Source organism: Carassius auratus, chromosome 8 (genome assembly GCF_003368295.1).
Source record: "Carassius auratus strain Wakin chromosome 8, ASM336829v1, whole genome shotgun sequence".
Taxonomy (NCBI): domain Eukaryota; kingdom Metazoa; phylum Chordata; class Actinopteri; order Cypriniformes; family Cyprinidae; genus Carassius; species Carassius auratus.
Genome location: NC_039250.1, coordinates 4,432,225 through 4,449,681, shown reverse-complemented (window position 1 = coordinate 4,449,681; position 17,457 = coordinate 4,432,225). Strand labels below are relative to the sequence as shown.

Genomic DNA, 17,457 nt, shown 5'->3' with positions numbered 1-17,457 from the left:
GAAATTACGTCATTTACGCACAGCGCGCGCTCGCTGCTGTCTGCTGTAAAAAAAAAAACGCTGGAGGTCAGTGTTGCGTATTTACCTGTTTTTGTACAGCTTTGAGACTTCACTTGTATCGAAATTCTGACACAAATTCAAAGATATAAATGTGCACACAAGTACACCCTTGGTTATTTTATTTATGTATTTTAATAACTTTATTCTTCTTTTTTGTTCTTCTTAATTTATGTGAGGGACTGTGGCCCCAAGTGCGCTATATACTATGCGTCAAACTGAGGTCTGCTAAAAATAAAAATAAGATCGCATGAAATAAATTATTATTAAAATAATAAACAAAGACACAAACAAATACTACACTTAGCAGTGTATTACTATATTGAATACCAAAATAAACATGATAATGTAATGTAATAGAAACTAAATATTTTCCAAATAATATTTAATGCATATTTATAAAATTATAATTGCAATAATTTACACATTTTTCACAGTATACCTTATAAATGAAAATATATAGCTTTATTTTACATGATAAGATGATGGTTCCTTGCTCAAGGACTATCATATTTTGGGGTCTGTGGCATCTAAAAGATGGATTTAGATATTTTTGGTATTTTTGTTGTAATTATGACAAAGCTGCTTTGTCGAAAAAAAACTGAAACTGGAATTTCTTTTGATACATTAAATGAAATAACCGTGATTTATTTTGAGTGGGAAAAATCTTTTTTTTTTTTTAGCATTTTGATCTGCATAAGGATAAGATTATTTAAATGTATTAATAATAACTGATTAATTTGCTGTCATCCTCTGTCATCCTATTTAGCTCTATTAAAAAAACAAAAAAAAAACAGGCACTAAAAAAGCAACTACAATCAAATATTTCATCAGAACATACAGCTACATTTGAATGGCTGTCAGTGGAGAAATGTGGGGTCAATGAAGTCAACCAGCAAAACTTTGAGCCTTGGTGGAGGCCATCAAATAAATCACCATTTTTGCTTACAGAAGCAGTTTATTCAGCATACTGAGACATCACCTCTATAGATTTTAAACAGAAAAGCCTTCACAAGGAGGGCTCTGGCCCTGAAACCTGTGCAGATTAGATGGAAAGATGTGATAAATTGACAAAAAAATCGACCTTCTTGCATTTGTCAGTCTATTACGTGAATGGAAAAGAGGTTGTGAGCACAAGCGCTAACGTTCGGGCCTATATGTGTCGGCTGGACCAGTCCTGTGGTTGCTAATCTCTCCCAGTCATTCAGTAGCATTTCCCCCTCACTATGGTGCCGACTCCACCAGATAACACGGCTTCACCCTGAATGGAGGAAGCCCATGACAGAAAAAAGCGAAAGATGTGCCTCGTGCACCAGGCTTAAAAAAAAAAAATGCCCATGCCATTGCTTGCAGCCTCTCTCTGTGCATCTCCCTTTCCCTTTTGCACATTTTTTTATAGATTCCGGAAAACCAGAAGCCGCCTGCGTTGCACAATGAGGCTCCACTAGAAGCCAGGGGAGCAGAGCTATGTGGTCAACCATGAGAGATGGAAACAGATGGAGGAGAGGGGAGGGGCACTATCTGAGATATCATCACCAACCAGAGTTCAGCTCACAGAAAAACCCCTATTCCACAGCGCTGAGGTCTTTTCCCAGATCGGCATGGAACAATGCACACAATAAAGCCAATTTGTTGGCTCAGAGATGCTGGGATTGTAGTGCGCGTGTCTGTTTGGATGACCTTTATGGACACTAAATGTGATGTCTGCCATGACAGGTTGGAGCAACCACTTAGCCACATCACAGCATCTTAATAACACTCAGAATATCTTAGAAACTGCATAGCAACACCCTGGCAACCGCACACAACAGCCAAACATTCCCATTTAGCAAAAATCTAAATATAGCATGGAAATATAGCATGCATATATACATACACACTTACACACACCACATATATGTGACCCTGGACCACAAAACCAGTCTTAAGTGTCCATTTGTCGAAATTGAGATTTATACATCATCTGAAAGATGTAAAATATATTTTTCCCATTACTGTATGATTTGATAGAATAGGACAATAATGGTAATGGCTGAGAAACAACTTTTCTGGAATTTGGGGAGAAAAAAAAAATTAATATTGAGAAAATCGCCTTTAAGGTTGTTCAAATGAAGTCCTTAGCAATGCATGTTACCAATCAAAAATTGAAGTTTTTATATATTTACATTAGGAAATGTACAAAATATCTTCATGGAACATGATCTTTACTAAATATTCTAATTATTTTTGGCATAAAATAAAAATCTATAATTTTGACCCATACAATGTATTTTTGGCTGTTGCTACAAATAAACCCCAGCGATGTGAGACTGGTTTTGTGGCCTAGGGTCACGTGTGTGTGTGTGTGTGTGTGTAAATATATATATATATATATATATATATATATATATGATTTTAAATATATATTTTTAACAAGGCCAAATACATGTATTTGCTAAAATGTTTCAAAATAAATTAAATATACCCGCTTAAATATATCTACCAATAATCTATTAAATTTTTTCTATATTTTGGAAAATGCTTTTTTAAATATATTCTGTTATGATATTAGCAAATATATTGTATAAGCATTATTAAATCATTATAAATCTTTAGTCTAAACATAAGTTATAGTCTGGAGCATAACTGTATAGAGAGATTCTTGCCCCTGAAATATCTTAATATATTTTTGTGTGTGTGTATATATACAGTATATTGCAGTATGGAGTAATCCTTTCTTGACACTGAATGCCATAACAGCTGTCAGATTATGATTGCGACCTGTAAACAATCACTTTGAACCCCTTAACAACCACAAAGCAATATCTTTAAACCACAAACCTCCACTGTACTTTTAATGGAATTCAAGATACTACACTGGTAACATATGGCATAAAACAATAAATATAAAGTTGCAAAACTACATATTTTTGTAGTTTTACTACAATGTGTTTCAGACTGTTGTAGATGATCATTCATAGACGATGTTTATCTTATGATAAGCAAATACTGTTGAAGAAAAGTTTTTCTTGTTTGAACTAATTGGCAGTTAAACAGCTCATATGATTATTTTGACATCACTAATCCACTATGATTTTGGAGCAGCACTGCTCTGCTGTGCTATGGAAAGTGCTGGATTTGCATACTTGCTGTCATGGCACATCGTAACTGTCGAACACCACTAAAAGCTTTTTCATGCAGGCTGCAGAGCTCACAATGGAGTCATACCATGGAAACCATTTTGAATTCAAACAGCATTCAAGCGAGTCTTCACGCTCCTCTTGTATCTAAGATTTACAGCAAATGCAAAACGAAAAAGATGCTTCCCGTAAATGTTTATTTGTAAACTGATTTCATTTTCTAGATAACACTTTAAAGACAGCTTACAAATCCCACAAAGAAAAGCGTTAAAGAACGATAAAGAAAAGGTATTACAAACTCACACAAAAGTAAAGGCAGTCTTTATATACACTACCATTCAGAAGTTTGGGGTTGGTTTTTGAAAGAAGTCTCTCATGCTCATCAAGGCTGCATTTATTTGATCAGAAAAACAGTAAAACGGTAATAATGTGACCCAGTTTTCCATTTGAATATACTGCAATTTATTTCCGTAATGCAAAGCTGAAGACTCCAGTCTTCAGTGTCATGATCCTTCAGAAATCATTCTAATCCGCTGATTTGATGCTCAAGAAACATTTCTGATTAATATCAATGCTGAAACAGTTTTACAGACATTAATTTTTTCAGGATTCTTTGATAAATATTTAAAAAGATTAACATTAGAACATTTTAAATGTCTTTACTGTTGCTTTTGATCAATTCAGTGCATCCTCGCTGAACAGAAGTTTTAATTTCTTTAAAAATACAAATCTTACTGACCTCAAACTATGGACATGCTACACTAATGCCTCAAAAAAAAGGGTTGTAATATTTGTCATCTTTCGAACTTTTCAAATCAAACAAACTTGAAAAGTTTGTTTGTTCTTTCTTTAAAATAAATGCACATGATTTGATGTTTTGTTTGCAATGCATTGCATGTCAGCTATTATGTGTGCCAAGATTTTCATGCATCTGCGTTAGTTTAGCTTGTAAGTATGTTTATACTGAGTATGTGAGCACACGGCTGGGCAGTAGTGAGTGTTTTTGTACAACTTATTCCAGCTTTCCATGAACTCAGTCTTCTGTCCAGTTTCCGTCACATCATGCTGGGTAAGATGGCAGCCGGTGGGTGGTATGGGTAAGGCAGGCTGGCGTGGCTGTGGAAGGCAGCGGTGGGCGGCAGTGATTGGGAAGAGTGGCTGTAGGCGCCCAGAGCTCCTGGACTCTGAGCATACAAGTCGAAATGCTGATCTGACACAGGATTCTTTGAAAAATACAGATTCTCCTCTGTGACGCTAAAACTTTTCCCTTTCCTGTTCTTGATGGACATTTTACGGTTCCGTGTCTGAATGCCTTCCTTCTTCATAGTCAGCGGTCTGTTCACCTGATCAGAGGGACTGAAATATTAGACGGAGAACAAAGAATTTCTTGCCAAATGGAATTGCATGACTAATAAAAAACTGTTTGAAAACTGTCAGAAGCTGACATGTTGGATATGCTGAAATGTTTTGAAAGATTTTTCAAGATGGAATTTGTGTTTTTTTTGGCACGCAATTCAATCAACGTATCATGCAAATCAGGTAACAGCACAAATGCGGGTAAAAATGTAGTGTTGGACAAACTTTGTCTTGAGTCTTGAGTGACACAAGTGTTTATATTAAAATGACACTCGTTTTACGTTTTAGTAAAAAAGTTATGTGAAATGAGTGAAGTTGCTCACATTGTGAAGCTTGAAATAGAGTCCGCAAGCGTTACACACAGGCTCTCTGCTGGCGTTGCGTCTCCACAGCGTGGTGGTGCTGGTCTGACAGTTCGCACACTGAGTTCCTGTTCGCTTACTGGTGACCTACAGAAAGAGAAATATCATATAGCAGAAAGTCTATAGATCAGATTTAGACTAGTGTTCAAAACACAATGATACTTTTATACAGCAAGGACAGCACTTATAATGCTACAAATCATTCATATATTTGAAATATATGCTGTTATTTTGAACTTTCTATTCATCAAATAATCCAAATGTATCATGTTTTCCACAAAAACATTAAGCACAACAGTTTCCAAACTATAAATAGCAGCAAATCAGCATATTAGAATGATTTCTGCAGGATCATGTGACCGTGATGCTGAAAATTCAGCTTTGCATCCCAGGAATAAATTACAATTGAAAATTATTTTCAGACAAATCACTGTTGTATTCAATTGAAACTTTTTTATAGTGTTTTTAATTGCCTTTTTTAAAAGTTTGTTCTCTTTATCACTATAGTGAGTGGTGTACCAGTCTCTTTTTGGGTCGGATGAGGGGTCTGTTCTCTCCGTTCATCTTGTGGTACAGTCCGCAGGCGTTGCAGAGGTAGTGTCCCGTTCCATCACGCCGCCACAGAGGGCTTGCAGTGGCCCCACAGTTCACACACTCATGCGGCTCTGCCACCACAAAAGATCCAAAATAATGTTTACACATCACTGTCCAGCTTGTTCAGAAACACACTCATAAATATCTTTAAGATTTCAATTTGAATGTATAATGAGAATGTATAATTATGTGCTGGTGATTTTTATACATTTCAAAATCCAAAGTGCTGATCTGAAGAATCTTCAGAGTAACATCAAAAAACCAAATAGCAGTTGTACCAAAAGAAACCTGAAGAATATTCAACTTTTGAATTTTGATTGTACTCTGTAATTTTGGCAGTAAGAATACTAGGGTAAAAAACTGCAGTAAGCTATACTGTGAAACTGTGCCTACATCTTATGTTAATGTTTTTTTTTTTTTGGTTTTTTTTTTAAGGTTTTGGCTTAAAACAAGACAAAGATGTTCTGCCAATATGATCCACTCTCATACTTGCAATCTCAGACTTGCACTCTCAGACACTTGCACTTCCGCTAGCAAATTTTTTATTTTTATTTAATTGAATTTTTTTATTTTACTTTTTGTTTGAATTTCCCAACATTTTATAACAGTGGCCAGGTGGCAAAGACAAGAAAAATAAACTTAATTACAATGTCACTTGCAATCGCTACTTGCACTCTCTGCTACCTGCGACACTTGCAGGGGCAGCAACCATAGACAGTAAAATAAATGGACACAGCGACCCCATTGGAACTCAATTGAGACAAGTGAAGCCCATTTTTAGCGTTTTTAGCACTTCCGTTTCTGACGCGCAGACTCAAACGAAGCTTGACGACGTCACCAACCTGTCTGACAGATGTAAATCTTCTAATTGGCTGTGCGTGCAAACTGCCATTGTTAAACTTGCAGAGACGGCGAACTTGAGCGGGGAGTTCTTTGGCGTAAGTGAGCAGGAGTAAGTATTCTGATTAATTATTTTGTATATTTTGACAGGAAAGACAAGAAAAAATAAACTAAATTACAATGTCACTTGCAATCGCTACTTACACTCTCTGCTACCTGCGACACTTGCAGGGGCAGCAACGAATTAAAGGTTATGGCCAATTTGAAAATTTACGATCCCGAATCTTTCGTGATTCGTGATCCAGCTCCGAACTCCCGAACTGATTCATATGATTTGCGATCCCCAAACTGACTGAAATGATTCGTGAACCCGCTTTGAACTCCCGAACTGACTCAAATGATTCGTGAACCCGCTACGAACTCCCGAACTGATTTAAATGATTCGCGAACCCCTCCGAATTCTCGAATTGATTCAAATGATCCGCGAAGTCGCTCCGAACTCTCGAACTGATTCAAATGATTCGCGATCCCTATAACTGACTTAAATGATTCGCGATCCCGCTAAGAACTCCCGAACTGACTCAAATGATTCGCGATCCTCATAACTGACTCAAATGATTCGCGAACCCGCTTTGAACTCCCAAACTGACTCAAATGATTCGCGAACCCACTCCGAACTCTCGAACTGATTCAAATGGTTTGCGATCCCCAAACTGACTCAAATGATTCGCGAACCCGCTTTGAACTCCCGAACTGACTCAAATGATTCGCGATCCCGCTACGAACTCCCCAACTGATTCAAATGATTCGCAATCCCCAAACTGACTCAAATGATTCGCGAATCCGATTTGACCACCCGAACTGACTCAAATGTTCGCGAACCCGCTCCGAACTCCCGAACTGATTCAAATTATTTGCAATCCCCAAACTCTAATAATTTACAGAGTAGGCTATTAATATACTGTAATATTTTTTTTTTGTTGTTGTTGCTATAAAAACAGACCTAAGCCATCAATAGCCTTTAAAATGGCTTAAAATGCATTATATAAAAAAAATAACGAGGCAATAATGATTGGTTAATAATAACACTGTTAAAATACATAATGTATAAACAATTTATGTACATGTTATTACAAATGCCATGTGATTGCTGCTGTTACCCTTACAGGATGATTAAATCCTTGTTTAGGCTACGGACCAAACATTTCATTCAAATATACACTTAATCTTTCATTTTTGGCCACCTTTATGCTATAGATGACACAGGGTTTATAATTTCTTCAACAAAAAACGTGCATATCACAACCCTTACAAAAATAAACCATGGTTTTTATCATAGTAAAACTGCTTAGTTTCTTTTGCATGATTTCTGAATGCATGATTTCTGAAATTAGAGTCATAATAAAGTTATAGCCACAGGTAAATGTCGAGAGCTACAATTGTGATTTGTAAATAATAAAATGTATTCATTTCGTTTTTTATTTGATTAAAGTTATTTTTTTCACCTCTATAGTAGTTTTTTTTCCATCATCATATTTGAGGAAGGGGGGCACAACAATAAATCCTGCCTATGGGAACCCTTAAGGTGTTGTTATACACGTCTCTGGGAATGTGTGCTCTACTACACACACACACACACACATACACACACTTGAAGCATGCGTGGTGTTTTCAGCTCCTCACTATATTGATGCATGATGTATGCTACACATGTGCACGTCAGCGCGCTATAAGAGGATAAAAGTTTGGTCTAACTCAAAGAAATTATGTAAGACATTGCTTAGTAAAATATACTTTAAAAAAAGATATACTAAAACATTATTTTAAAGGAATATCCCACAAGTTTTCATAGAAGTTTTAATTTAAGCTTGCCAAAACAATAACACCGTATTTTTCAAAAACAGTTTCTAAAAGTACATTTGTATTTGTACCTATAATGTTTATTTATTATTATTGTCAGCTAATAAAACCTATGCTTCAGAGACCATATTCATATAACATCTAAGGCTAACTCTTGACTGGTTGAGTTAGATGATGATTAACACTGAACAGTAGAAAATCAGTTGAGTCTCCCCAGCTGGAAATGTCATTGGCTGTTAAAATCTTGTGTTTCTTATGATAAATTGACATATTGATAACACTGAACCTTTTATAATGCTCTTAATTACATGTCGATGCATACTGTATGCATTAGTGAGTGTGGTGGTGCTTATGGGGTATGGTCACTTATTCCTTATATGAACTGTTTAAAAATGCAAGACACTGATTACATGAAATTAAGTTTGTAAATTATAAATTATAAATAAATTATAAATTATAAATTAGTTAATTAGTGTCCTTTTGTAGTATGCACATATATTTATCATCAAACTGTGATAACTGTGACAAAATTCACTATATACAGTATACGTCTGCCATATGTTGCCACCCCTCAAAAATTCCTGCCCCCTTCTCGCCACCACATCAATATTTTTCTAGATCCGCCCCTGGAAACTTGCAATTGACACAAATCGTGCGTGTTGCCAATGGAGACAAGACGCTGTGGTGGTAGTGAATAAACGCAACATGCAGAGTTTCGCGTTAAGCATTTTTCCATATAGAATAAACTTTCTACACCTCGTTTATATCACTGTCTTTGTCCATTAAGCTACATTATGTGTTTTATTTATAATGATTTTCTATAGGAGGAAAACGTTTAATGTACAATTTAATGCACTGCGTTCTGTACTCATCTGCTTGCCTGTACCGAGTGATCCTTTTAAAATCACTTAATGCATTTCATAATGCACGTTCATATTTGCTGGTCTGTATATATGTTGAGTCAATAACAAGACATATAGGCTAGGCCTACTGAATTGTCTTTATCATCTTATATTAGGCCACATTAAACGTTTGCATTGTGTTCATAGCCATCTGCTTGCCTTGTAGTACATTAATTAATAACCATATATCAAATTTGGTCTTTTAATTGAAGTTGACGTGTCCTAATACATTATTCCATATTAAGTGTTTGTTTTTTCTACAGGAGGAAAATGCTTAACATTGTGCATTGTGTTCATATTCTGCTGTTCTGTGGCCACGGATTTGCCGGTCTAGTCTTTTTCTTGCAGGACCCTGTACATTATAGTAGTAGGCCAACTAATTTAGTTTTAATCGTTTAATCACCACCACAGCGTCTTGTCTCCATTGGCAACACGCACGATTTGTGTTGATTGCAAGTGACGTCACAGGTCCGCTAGAGTGCAAGTAGCGATTGCAAGTGACATTGTAATTTAGTTTCTTTTTTCTTGTCTTCACCACCTGGCTACTGTTGTAAAATGTTGAAAGATTCAAACAAAAAGTTATCAATAAATAGAACAAAATAAAAATAATAATAAAGACTGCAAATGACGTCGCTAGCGGAAGCACAAGTGTCTGAGAGTGCAAGTCTGAGAGTGCAAGTGCAAGTCTAGTTAAGTGCAATATATATATATATATTGCATGTTTTTATTAGAAACATTCCCAGACACAGGAACTTTATCATGAAATATCTAGATTCTCACCTTTATAGATTATGTTAGATAACATGCGATGGTCAAAGTAGCCTAACAATGTAATCCATTAACTATGGATAAAAACCTGTCTGTTTACTTAAGTAACAGATATGGGTGTCATGCTATAACATAATTTTAATACGACTGACTTTATATTAAATGTGAATTTAACATTGAAAGTTAATGTGATATAAAAACTGCAACTAATCTTTCATTGTACATAAAGAGAGCAAATAACAGTTACATTATCAAAGAATATTTTCACTGACAGTCTTGAGTTCAATCACTCTCAAAAACTGCCATTAAAATCACTGAAACTGTTAACACTGTGAAATCAATATCTTATTTACAGATTCGTACACACATCTGCACTTGTTGTTTCTGATGATAGAATTAGCCAGAAGGAGGTATTTAATCAGCGAGCGAGTGAAGGAAGCATCGGCATTTTAGCGATGACTCATCTGATTGACAATTGCATTCATAAGCTCAACAGAATCTTGTGTGATTGGTTATAATGCGCAGTGCTGTAAAAACGCATCTTTCTCTGGCTCGGCGCATGTGGCAGGGAACTGAACGAATCATTCAAACTGATTCATGAACCAATTCACTGGTTTGCCAACTGGTTTGATGAAGCCTTTGAACAGAATTGACTCAGAAGAAAGAATCATTCACGAATGGGTATCGCTCATTGCCCAGAGAAAAGTAGACGACGCTTTTGGAATAAACTGAAGCATTTATAACTTTGATTGCATTAAGATAAAGTAACGAGAGTGTCGCACACAGTAACGAAGTAAAAAGTACAGATTTTTCCCCAACAATTTACTTAAGTAAGAGTTAAAGTACCCACCTTTAAATATACAGTAGTACAAAAGTATTAGTTACCCAAAAAATTTTCTCAAGTAAATGGAACGAAGTAAATTTACTTGAGAACATTTACCCATTATACCCACCTCTGGTTTTTAAAGGGTCTGCCTGCACATGCACGTCACTCACTGTAGGGGTAAACACACCTCCAAAAAACGCCTCCCCATCTCCAGAAGGACTCTGTCTATCTCTTTTCATGCTCTCCTGCACACCATTGGTCACCTTTTGATGCTGGATAGGGAAGTGGAGGGTAGAACAAGGCGGTCTGGCAGAGGAGAGGGCCGTGGAACTGTGGAAGGATGACGTGGACGTCTTAGAAAAAGCACTGCTGTGCCAGGATGATGGGAAGAGGTTGGTTAGAGGTTGGAGGCTTTTAGAACTTTCCAGCCAGGACAGGTTTCCGAGGAATGGAGAGGAGTAAACGGGATATACTGAGGGAGAGAGGAAGGAAAGCTCAAGGAAAGGAACTGAAATCAAGTTTCTGGAGACAAATGAATCCCTTTTACTTAAAACAGCCAACATTTTTTTTGGTGTAAGTGGTCATATTGAAAAGACAAAACACAGCCTTTAGCAATGCATTTGAAATATAACCATTGCTGAAGATGTCAAACAACTTTAAAACCAAGTTTTAAGATATTGATTTTTAGTTCTAGCTGCATAAATTACCTTTTAAATACTGAAGTAAAAATCAAATGTGTAATCATTGAGTTTCACTCACTGTCATGTTATATGTAGTGAGGAGCGAGGAAACCAGAGATACACAAGACAATAATACTTTAATCCAACCTTCAAGGGAATACACGGGGCAACAGGCGACAATGAGTCAAGGGGCGTGACATTGCCCCCCCTCCCGGAAGGTGCAACCTTGCACTGTTGAACAACAGAGGGGGATGGACACCTGAGAGGTGGGCAGCATACAGAGACAACAGAGGAGACAACAGAGGAAGAAATCAGAAGGAGCTTGGAGCAGGGGGAGCCATAACAGTGGCCCACGGTAGAGCCAACGGATGGAGAAGCCATGGAAGGGGTGGGGCCGCAGAGCCATGGTGGAGCTGATGGGTCAATGGGCCACGGCGGAGTCCCACCCTCAGAGGCTGGAGGCAGAGGTGAGGGAGACTCTGACCACAGCGACATTGGAGGATGGTAGTCCCGCAGGGCTCGCACCGCAATGATGATGGGCTGGGGTCGAGCAGAGGGGTTCCCAGATGACAGCGGTAGAGAAGGCTGGAGCGGGTGGAAGGGCAAGCAGCAGGCACTGTAGGACACTTTATAGGAGCAGGCACTGGAATACACTTTATAGGAGCAGGAACTGGAGGACACTTTATAGGAGCAGGAACTGATGACACTTTCTAGGAGCAGGCACTGGAGAACACATTCTAGGAGCAGGCACTGGAGGACACTTTTTTAGGAGCAGGCACTGGAAGACACTTTCTAGGAGCAGGCACTGAGGACACTTTCTAGGAGCAGGCACTGGAGAACACTTTCTAGGAGCAGGCACTGGAAGACACTTTCTAGGAGCAGGCACTGAGGACACTTTCTAGGAGCAGGCACTGGAGAACACTTTCTAGGAGCAGGCACTGAGGACACTTTCTAGGAGCAGGCACTAGAGGACACTTTCTAGGAGCAGGCACTGAGGACACTTTCTAGGAGCAGGCACTGAAGAACACTTTCTAGGAGCAGGCACTAGAGGACACTTTCTAGGAGCAGGCACTGGAGAACACTTTCTAGGAGCAGGCACTGAGGACACTTTCTAGGAGCAGGCACTAGAGGACACTTTCTAGGAGCAGGCACTGAGGACACTTTCTAGGAGCAGGCACTAGAGGACACTTTCTAGGAGCAGGCACTGGAAGACACTTTCTAGGAGCAGGCACTGGAAGACACTTTCTAGGAGCAGGCACTGAGGACACTTTCTAGGAGCAGGCACTGGAGAACACTTTCTAGGAGCAGGCACTGGAGGACACTTTCTAGGAGCAGGCACTGCAGGACACTTTCTAGGAGCAGGCACTGCAGGACACTTTCTAGGAGCAGAAACTGGAGGATACTTTCTAGGAGCAGGCACCGTAGGACACTTTCTAGGAGCAGGCACTGGAAGACACTTTCTAGGAGCAGGCACTGGAAGACACTTTCTAGGAGCAGGCACTGGAGGACACTTTTTAGGAGCAGGCACTAGAGAACACTTTCTAGGAGCAAGCACTGCAGGACACTTTCTAGGAGCAGGCACTTAGGACACTTTCTAGGAGCAGGCACTGAAGAATCGGAAGCCACCTCAGGGCTGGACGAGGTAACCATGGACAAAGGAGGGCTGGACCGGTCCAGCGTAGACAAGGAGAGAGGACAGGGGGCAGTTCGACAGCCAGATCAGATTCCCAGTCAATGAGATCCTCCTCCTCGTTTTGGCCCTTTTGCCGGACCATATTCAACTCACCCTCAGCAGCTGTGCAGGTAGGGGAGCCCCTCTCTGCACTCATACGGTCCGTGGCCCTCTCCCTCTTGGCAGGCAGTGTTGCCGGCTCACACACCTGGACTGATGTCATGACCTCTGACTTTGCATCGATCCTCAGCTCTGTCACTTTCACTAGTGTTGGCTCATCAGTTGCGGCAGGCTCTGGCTCTCTGTCAGTGGTGGACTCGGGCATTTTCTCTGCACATCATGAAGAAGGTGGGCTGGGCTCTGGGTCAGGAGTGGATCCAGCGAGATCATCCATGGGGCAGATGCTAAATAGAGACCCGTTTTTAGCCAGACTTCACTCCATGAAGGCAGCGAATTCCTCCCGAGGACTATCTCCGGACGACAGCGCTCTGTACAAAGTATTTAGGCTTGCATCATAGAAAGCGCAAAGTGCGTCGTCCAGGTAGCTGATGATGTGGGCTGACAACAGGAACTGTCTGATATGGTTCACAAGAGATCGGCCTCCCTGCTCCAGCAGGAGGAGAAGAAATTCAGGGGGAAGGAGGGGATCCACTGAACACAACAGAAACAAAACACTGAGAAAAATGGAGGATAGACAAACTGAGGTAACTGTTTTGGTCGGAGATTCTGTCACGCTGTGTGTAGCAAGGAGTGAGGAACTAGGAAATCAGGGATACACTAGCCAATAATTCTTTACATGCTAGGAATGACTCATTAAAAGGATACACGGCACACATGGGGAGGAAAAACAACACAGGGGCATGACACTTACCTTATAGCTTGAAAATTTGGCTTACATATATTTTATCTGTACTAGAGGGTCCTTGTTATATTATTTATTGGCTTTTTACTTCATAGGACAGCACAGTACATTATGGGCATGTTAATACTATGGCATTGTTCTTAAGGTATCATGTAAATGCATTTAGAGAAATTAATAATTCTATCCATGAAGAATGCATTAAATTCATCAAACATTACAGTAAAGACATTTAAATGTTACAGCAGATTTCTATTTTAAAGGGGGTGGGGGTGAAATGCTATTTCATGCATACTGAGTTTTTTACACTGTTAAAGAGTTGGATTCCCATGCTAAACATGGACAAAGTTTCAAAAATTAAGTTTTAAGTTTGAAGGAGTATTTCTGTTCCAAAAATACTCCTTCCGGTTTGTCACAAGTTTCGGAAAAGGTTTTTTCGAGTATGGCTCTGTGTGACGTTAGATGGAGCGGAATTTCCTTATATGGGTCCTAGGGCACCTCTGCCGGAAGAGCGTGCGCTCCCGTATAGCAGAGCACTGAGAGCACAACAGACTTCACTGATCAGAGCGAGAGCGTCGCGAAATGTCACAAAAGGAGTGTGTTTTTGGTTTCCAGGGCAAGACAACCCTGCACAGATTACCAAAAAAAACCAGCATTAAGGGACCAGTGGATGGAGTTTATTTTTACAGAGCATCAACGGAGTTGTGCAAGGGTTTGTGTTTGTTCCCTGCATTTCGAAGATGCTTGTTTTGCAAACAAGGCCCAGTTTGACGACGGATTTGCGTATCGTTTATTTCTTAAGGATGATGCAATACCAACGAAAAAGGGTCACGATCGTGTGTTGGAACCCCAGGCGGTGAGTAAAACTGCTTAAAATATCTCGGCCTCCTTGTTAGTGCGTCCGCCTCCCATGCCGAGACCCGGGTTCGATCCCCCCCTCGGAGCGAGTCGTTGCTGCTGCTGCTCTCGTTCAGTTTCAGCCTCTGGATCTGATTCTGGATCATAAATAAACGGCTGAATCTGACTATTAGCCATGGTTTGTTTTGGATGTTTTTTTCCTCACGGTAAAGTCACAGCTTCCAAACGCTTTCAACGCAAAAGCCTACTGGCGCTCGTGATTCTTTAGCTCCGCCCACACGTCACGCCTCCAGCCGGTCGTGTTTTTCCGGGAAAAATCGGTACAGACTATCTTTCACTTATGAATATAATAAAACTAAAGACTTTTTGGAGTTATGAAGGATGCAGTACTACTCTATAGGTACTCAAGATTAACAGGATATTGAGTGAAAACGAGCATTTCACCCCCCTTTAAATAAATGCTGTATTTTGTAACTTCCTATGTATCAAACAATCCTGAAAATTGTAAAATTCCACAAAAATATACAAGTACAACTGATTTCAACACTGATAATGATTTAAAAATTATTCTAAAACAGCAAATCAGCATATCAGAATGATTTCTGAAGGATCATGTGACACTGAAGACTAGAGTAATGCTGAAAATTCAGCTTGTCATCAAAGGAATAAATTGCATTTCAAAATATATGAAAACAGAAAATAGTGATTTTTAAATAGAAATTATATTTCACAATATTACTGTTTTTACTGTATTTTTTATAAAATGTGGTGACACTATGAGGCATCTATTTTAAAGACATTTTAAAAAATCTCACAGCGATTGGATGAATGGTAGGTAGTGTATATCAAAGTACCATGTGATACTGCCATAATAGTGTGCTGTGTCCTGTACCTGGGCTGTTTTGAAAAGCTCCAGATGAACAGCCATGGACCGGGCTGTTGAACAAAGATGGCAGGCTGCTGTAATCGGCATCAATGCCGGGGAACATCAAACCCTCTTCATTGTGGACCATATAGCTGGAGTCAGTTGGGTAAGAGGGCATTACCTCTGATGATACCATGAAGGAGGAAACCCAGCGAGCCTGTTCAACGGAGGTCTCCATGTCTGTCTGGAACTTTTTACACACACACGTATATATATTTTCTGCAGTAGCAATGTAAAGTTTAGTGCAAAGAGGATTTTTAAAAATATATTATTTGTTTCGATAACTGCAATATCTTCAGTTAAAAGTTGTAATTCATTTCAGGAAAACATCCTATATATCTTTGGAAATCAACCGCAATAACAATTATTGTATGTGCACAAGACCATATTTACATTTCAAATCATATTTTCCCAAAACCCATACTTTCACTTAGCAAGTTGCATGACAAATCACAACACCAATGACAGTCTCGCCTATCCTTTTAACAAAAATGACATTTAGAATTAAATTACATGATAAGCATCACTGGCATTGTTTGCTTTGCAAATGCAACTGTAGATATGGTAATGTAGATCTGATTGCAAAGTGGCATACCTGGGTTTATCTCTTCAGTCTTCAGGACAGGTGTCTGCGATGAAGATGAGCGCTGATGATGGGTCAGAACTTTATGAGTGAAAGTTTCTGTGCTCTGGCATTGTGGGCGAGACATGTGGGGACAGCGGGCGGAGCCAAAGACAGGTCAGCTTCAGCAAACGTGGTGCCTCATGAGTACAAATGCACAAAAAAGTCTGGAAAATCCCACATCAGTCTGCATTGCAAATGAGAATTACAAATATGCAAAGCCACAAAGAGTAAAAATGACCAAAATCAAATACTCAAGAGTAAATTATCAAATATTTACTTTATTATATGTATAGTTAGGGTAAAAAAATCTTTATTCAAGCAAAAGGGAAAGTGGAGCCAATAATAGATGCAAAGCATAGCTTAATATGTAACACAAGTGCACAGTTGTGGATCGCACTAATGCAAATGCTGCAATCATTCTAAAGACATCCAGCCTGACCACATGCACACAGAGGGGGCTGTGGAAGTCATTTGTTAATCAAAGCGTACCGTTTTCTTTCCCATTGTTCGCTCAGTCAGAAGGGAAATTAGAGCAGTGAATGATGCTGTGTGTCTTTCATTCAGCTAAAAAATGTAAAGTATGACATTTTTTAGCAGACTACAACAGAACAAAAATCCTGGTTTGGAGTTTACATGCCCTAACTGAAGATTCACTGAAGTTACACTATTTGCCTCCACCTTTGAGGTTGAATGAAATGATTCACCACTATGACCTAAGTTAGTGGTTCAATTAATTAAGTGAAATAAAAAATGTAATTCAGTATTTAAGTAAATAATCTAAGCTATAAAACAAGGACAGAACTGCTTGACGCACTATTAATAGAAACTAGTTATTTGCATGTTCGGTGATAAGACTAATTTCCTTTACAGCTTTTCAACAACATAACATCATTTGAAAGGTAGAACGTTTTTTTTATTATTATGAACTATACAACGGGGGGTGGACACTTATGCACAGAAGCTTTAAGCTGGTAAAATGTTTTGAAATAAGTCTTTCTAACACTTTAAGTTGTCCTTGTTACACGTTACATGTACTTACTATTTTAATAACAATAAATTATGCATAATTACATGCATGTAACCCTAAGCCAAACCCTAAATACATGTAGTTAATATTACTCAGCACAAAAATTTATAATTACACTGTAACAAGG

The 17,457-nt window shown here is 38.9% G+C and overlaps 1 protein-coding gene across 1 annotated transcript; it reads right to left on the bottom strand.

Moving 5' to 3' along the window:
- Positions 1-3,876: 3,876 nt before the first annotated feature.
- LOC113106716 (transcription factor GATA-3-like) lies at positions 3,877-16,328 on the bottom strand. Its single transcript, XM_026268756.1, has 6 exons — positions 16,274-16,328; positions 15,646-15,868; positions 10,812-11,156; positions 5,414-5,559; positions 4,856-4,981; positions 3,877-4,519 (listed from the first exon to the last, which is right to left on the bottom strand). The coding sequence occupies exons 2-6, from the start codon at positions 15,854-15,856 to the stop codon at positions 4,232-4,234; spliced, it is 1,116 nt and encodes a 371-aa protein (XP_026124541.1). The 5' UTR covers positions 15,857-15,868; positions 16,274-16,328; the 3' UTR covers positions 3,877-4,231.
- Between the last annotated feature and the right edge of the window lie 1,129 nt (positions 16,329-17,457).

Excerpts from the sequence above, each read along its gene's own strand:
- LOC113106716 (XM_026268756.1), bottom strand. The coding sequence starts at position 15,856 with ATGGAGACCTCCGTTGAACAGGCTCGCTGGGTTTCCTCCTTCATGGTA. Across the intron at positions 11,157-15,645 it reads AGCTTTTCAAAACAGCCCAG|TATATCCCGTTTACTCCTCT; the intron begins GTACAGGACACA and ends TCTCTCCCTCAG. Across the intron at positions 4,982-5,413 it reads TCCGACCCAAAAAGAGACTG|GTCACCAGTAAGCGAACAGG; the intron begins GTACACCACTCA and ends CTCTTTCTGTAG.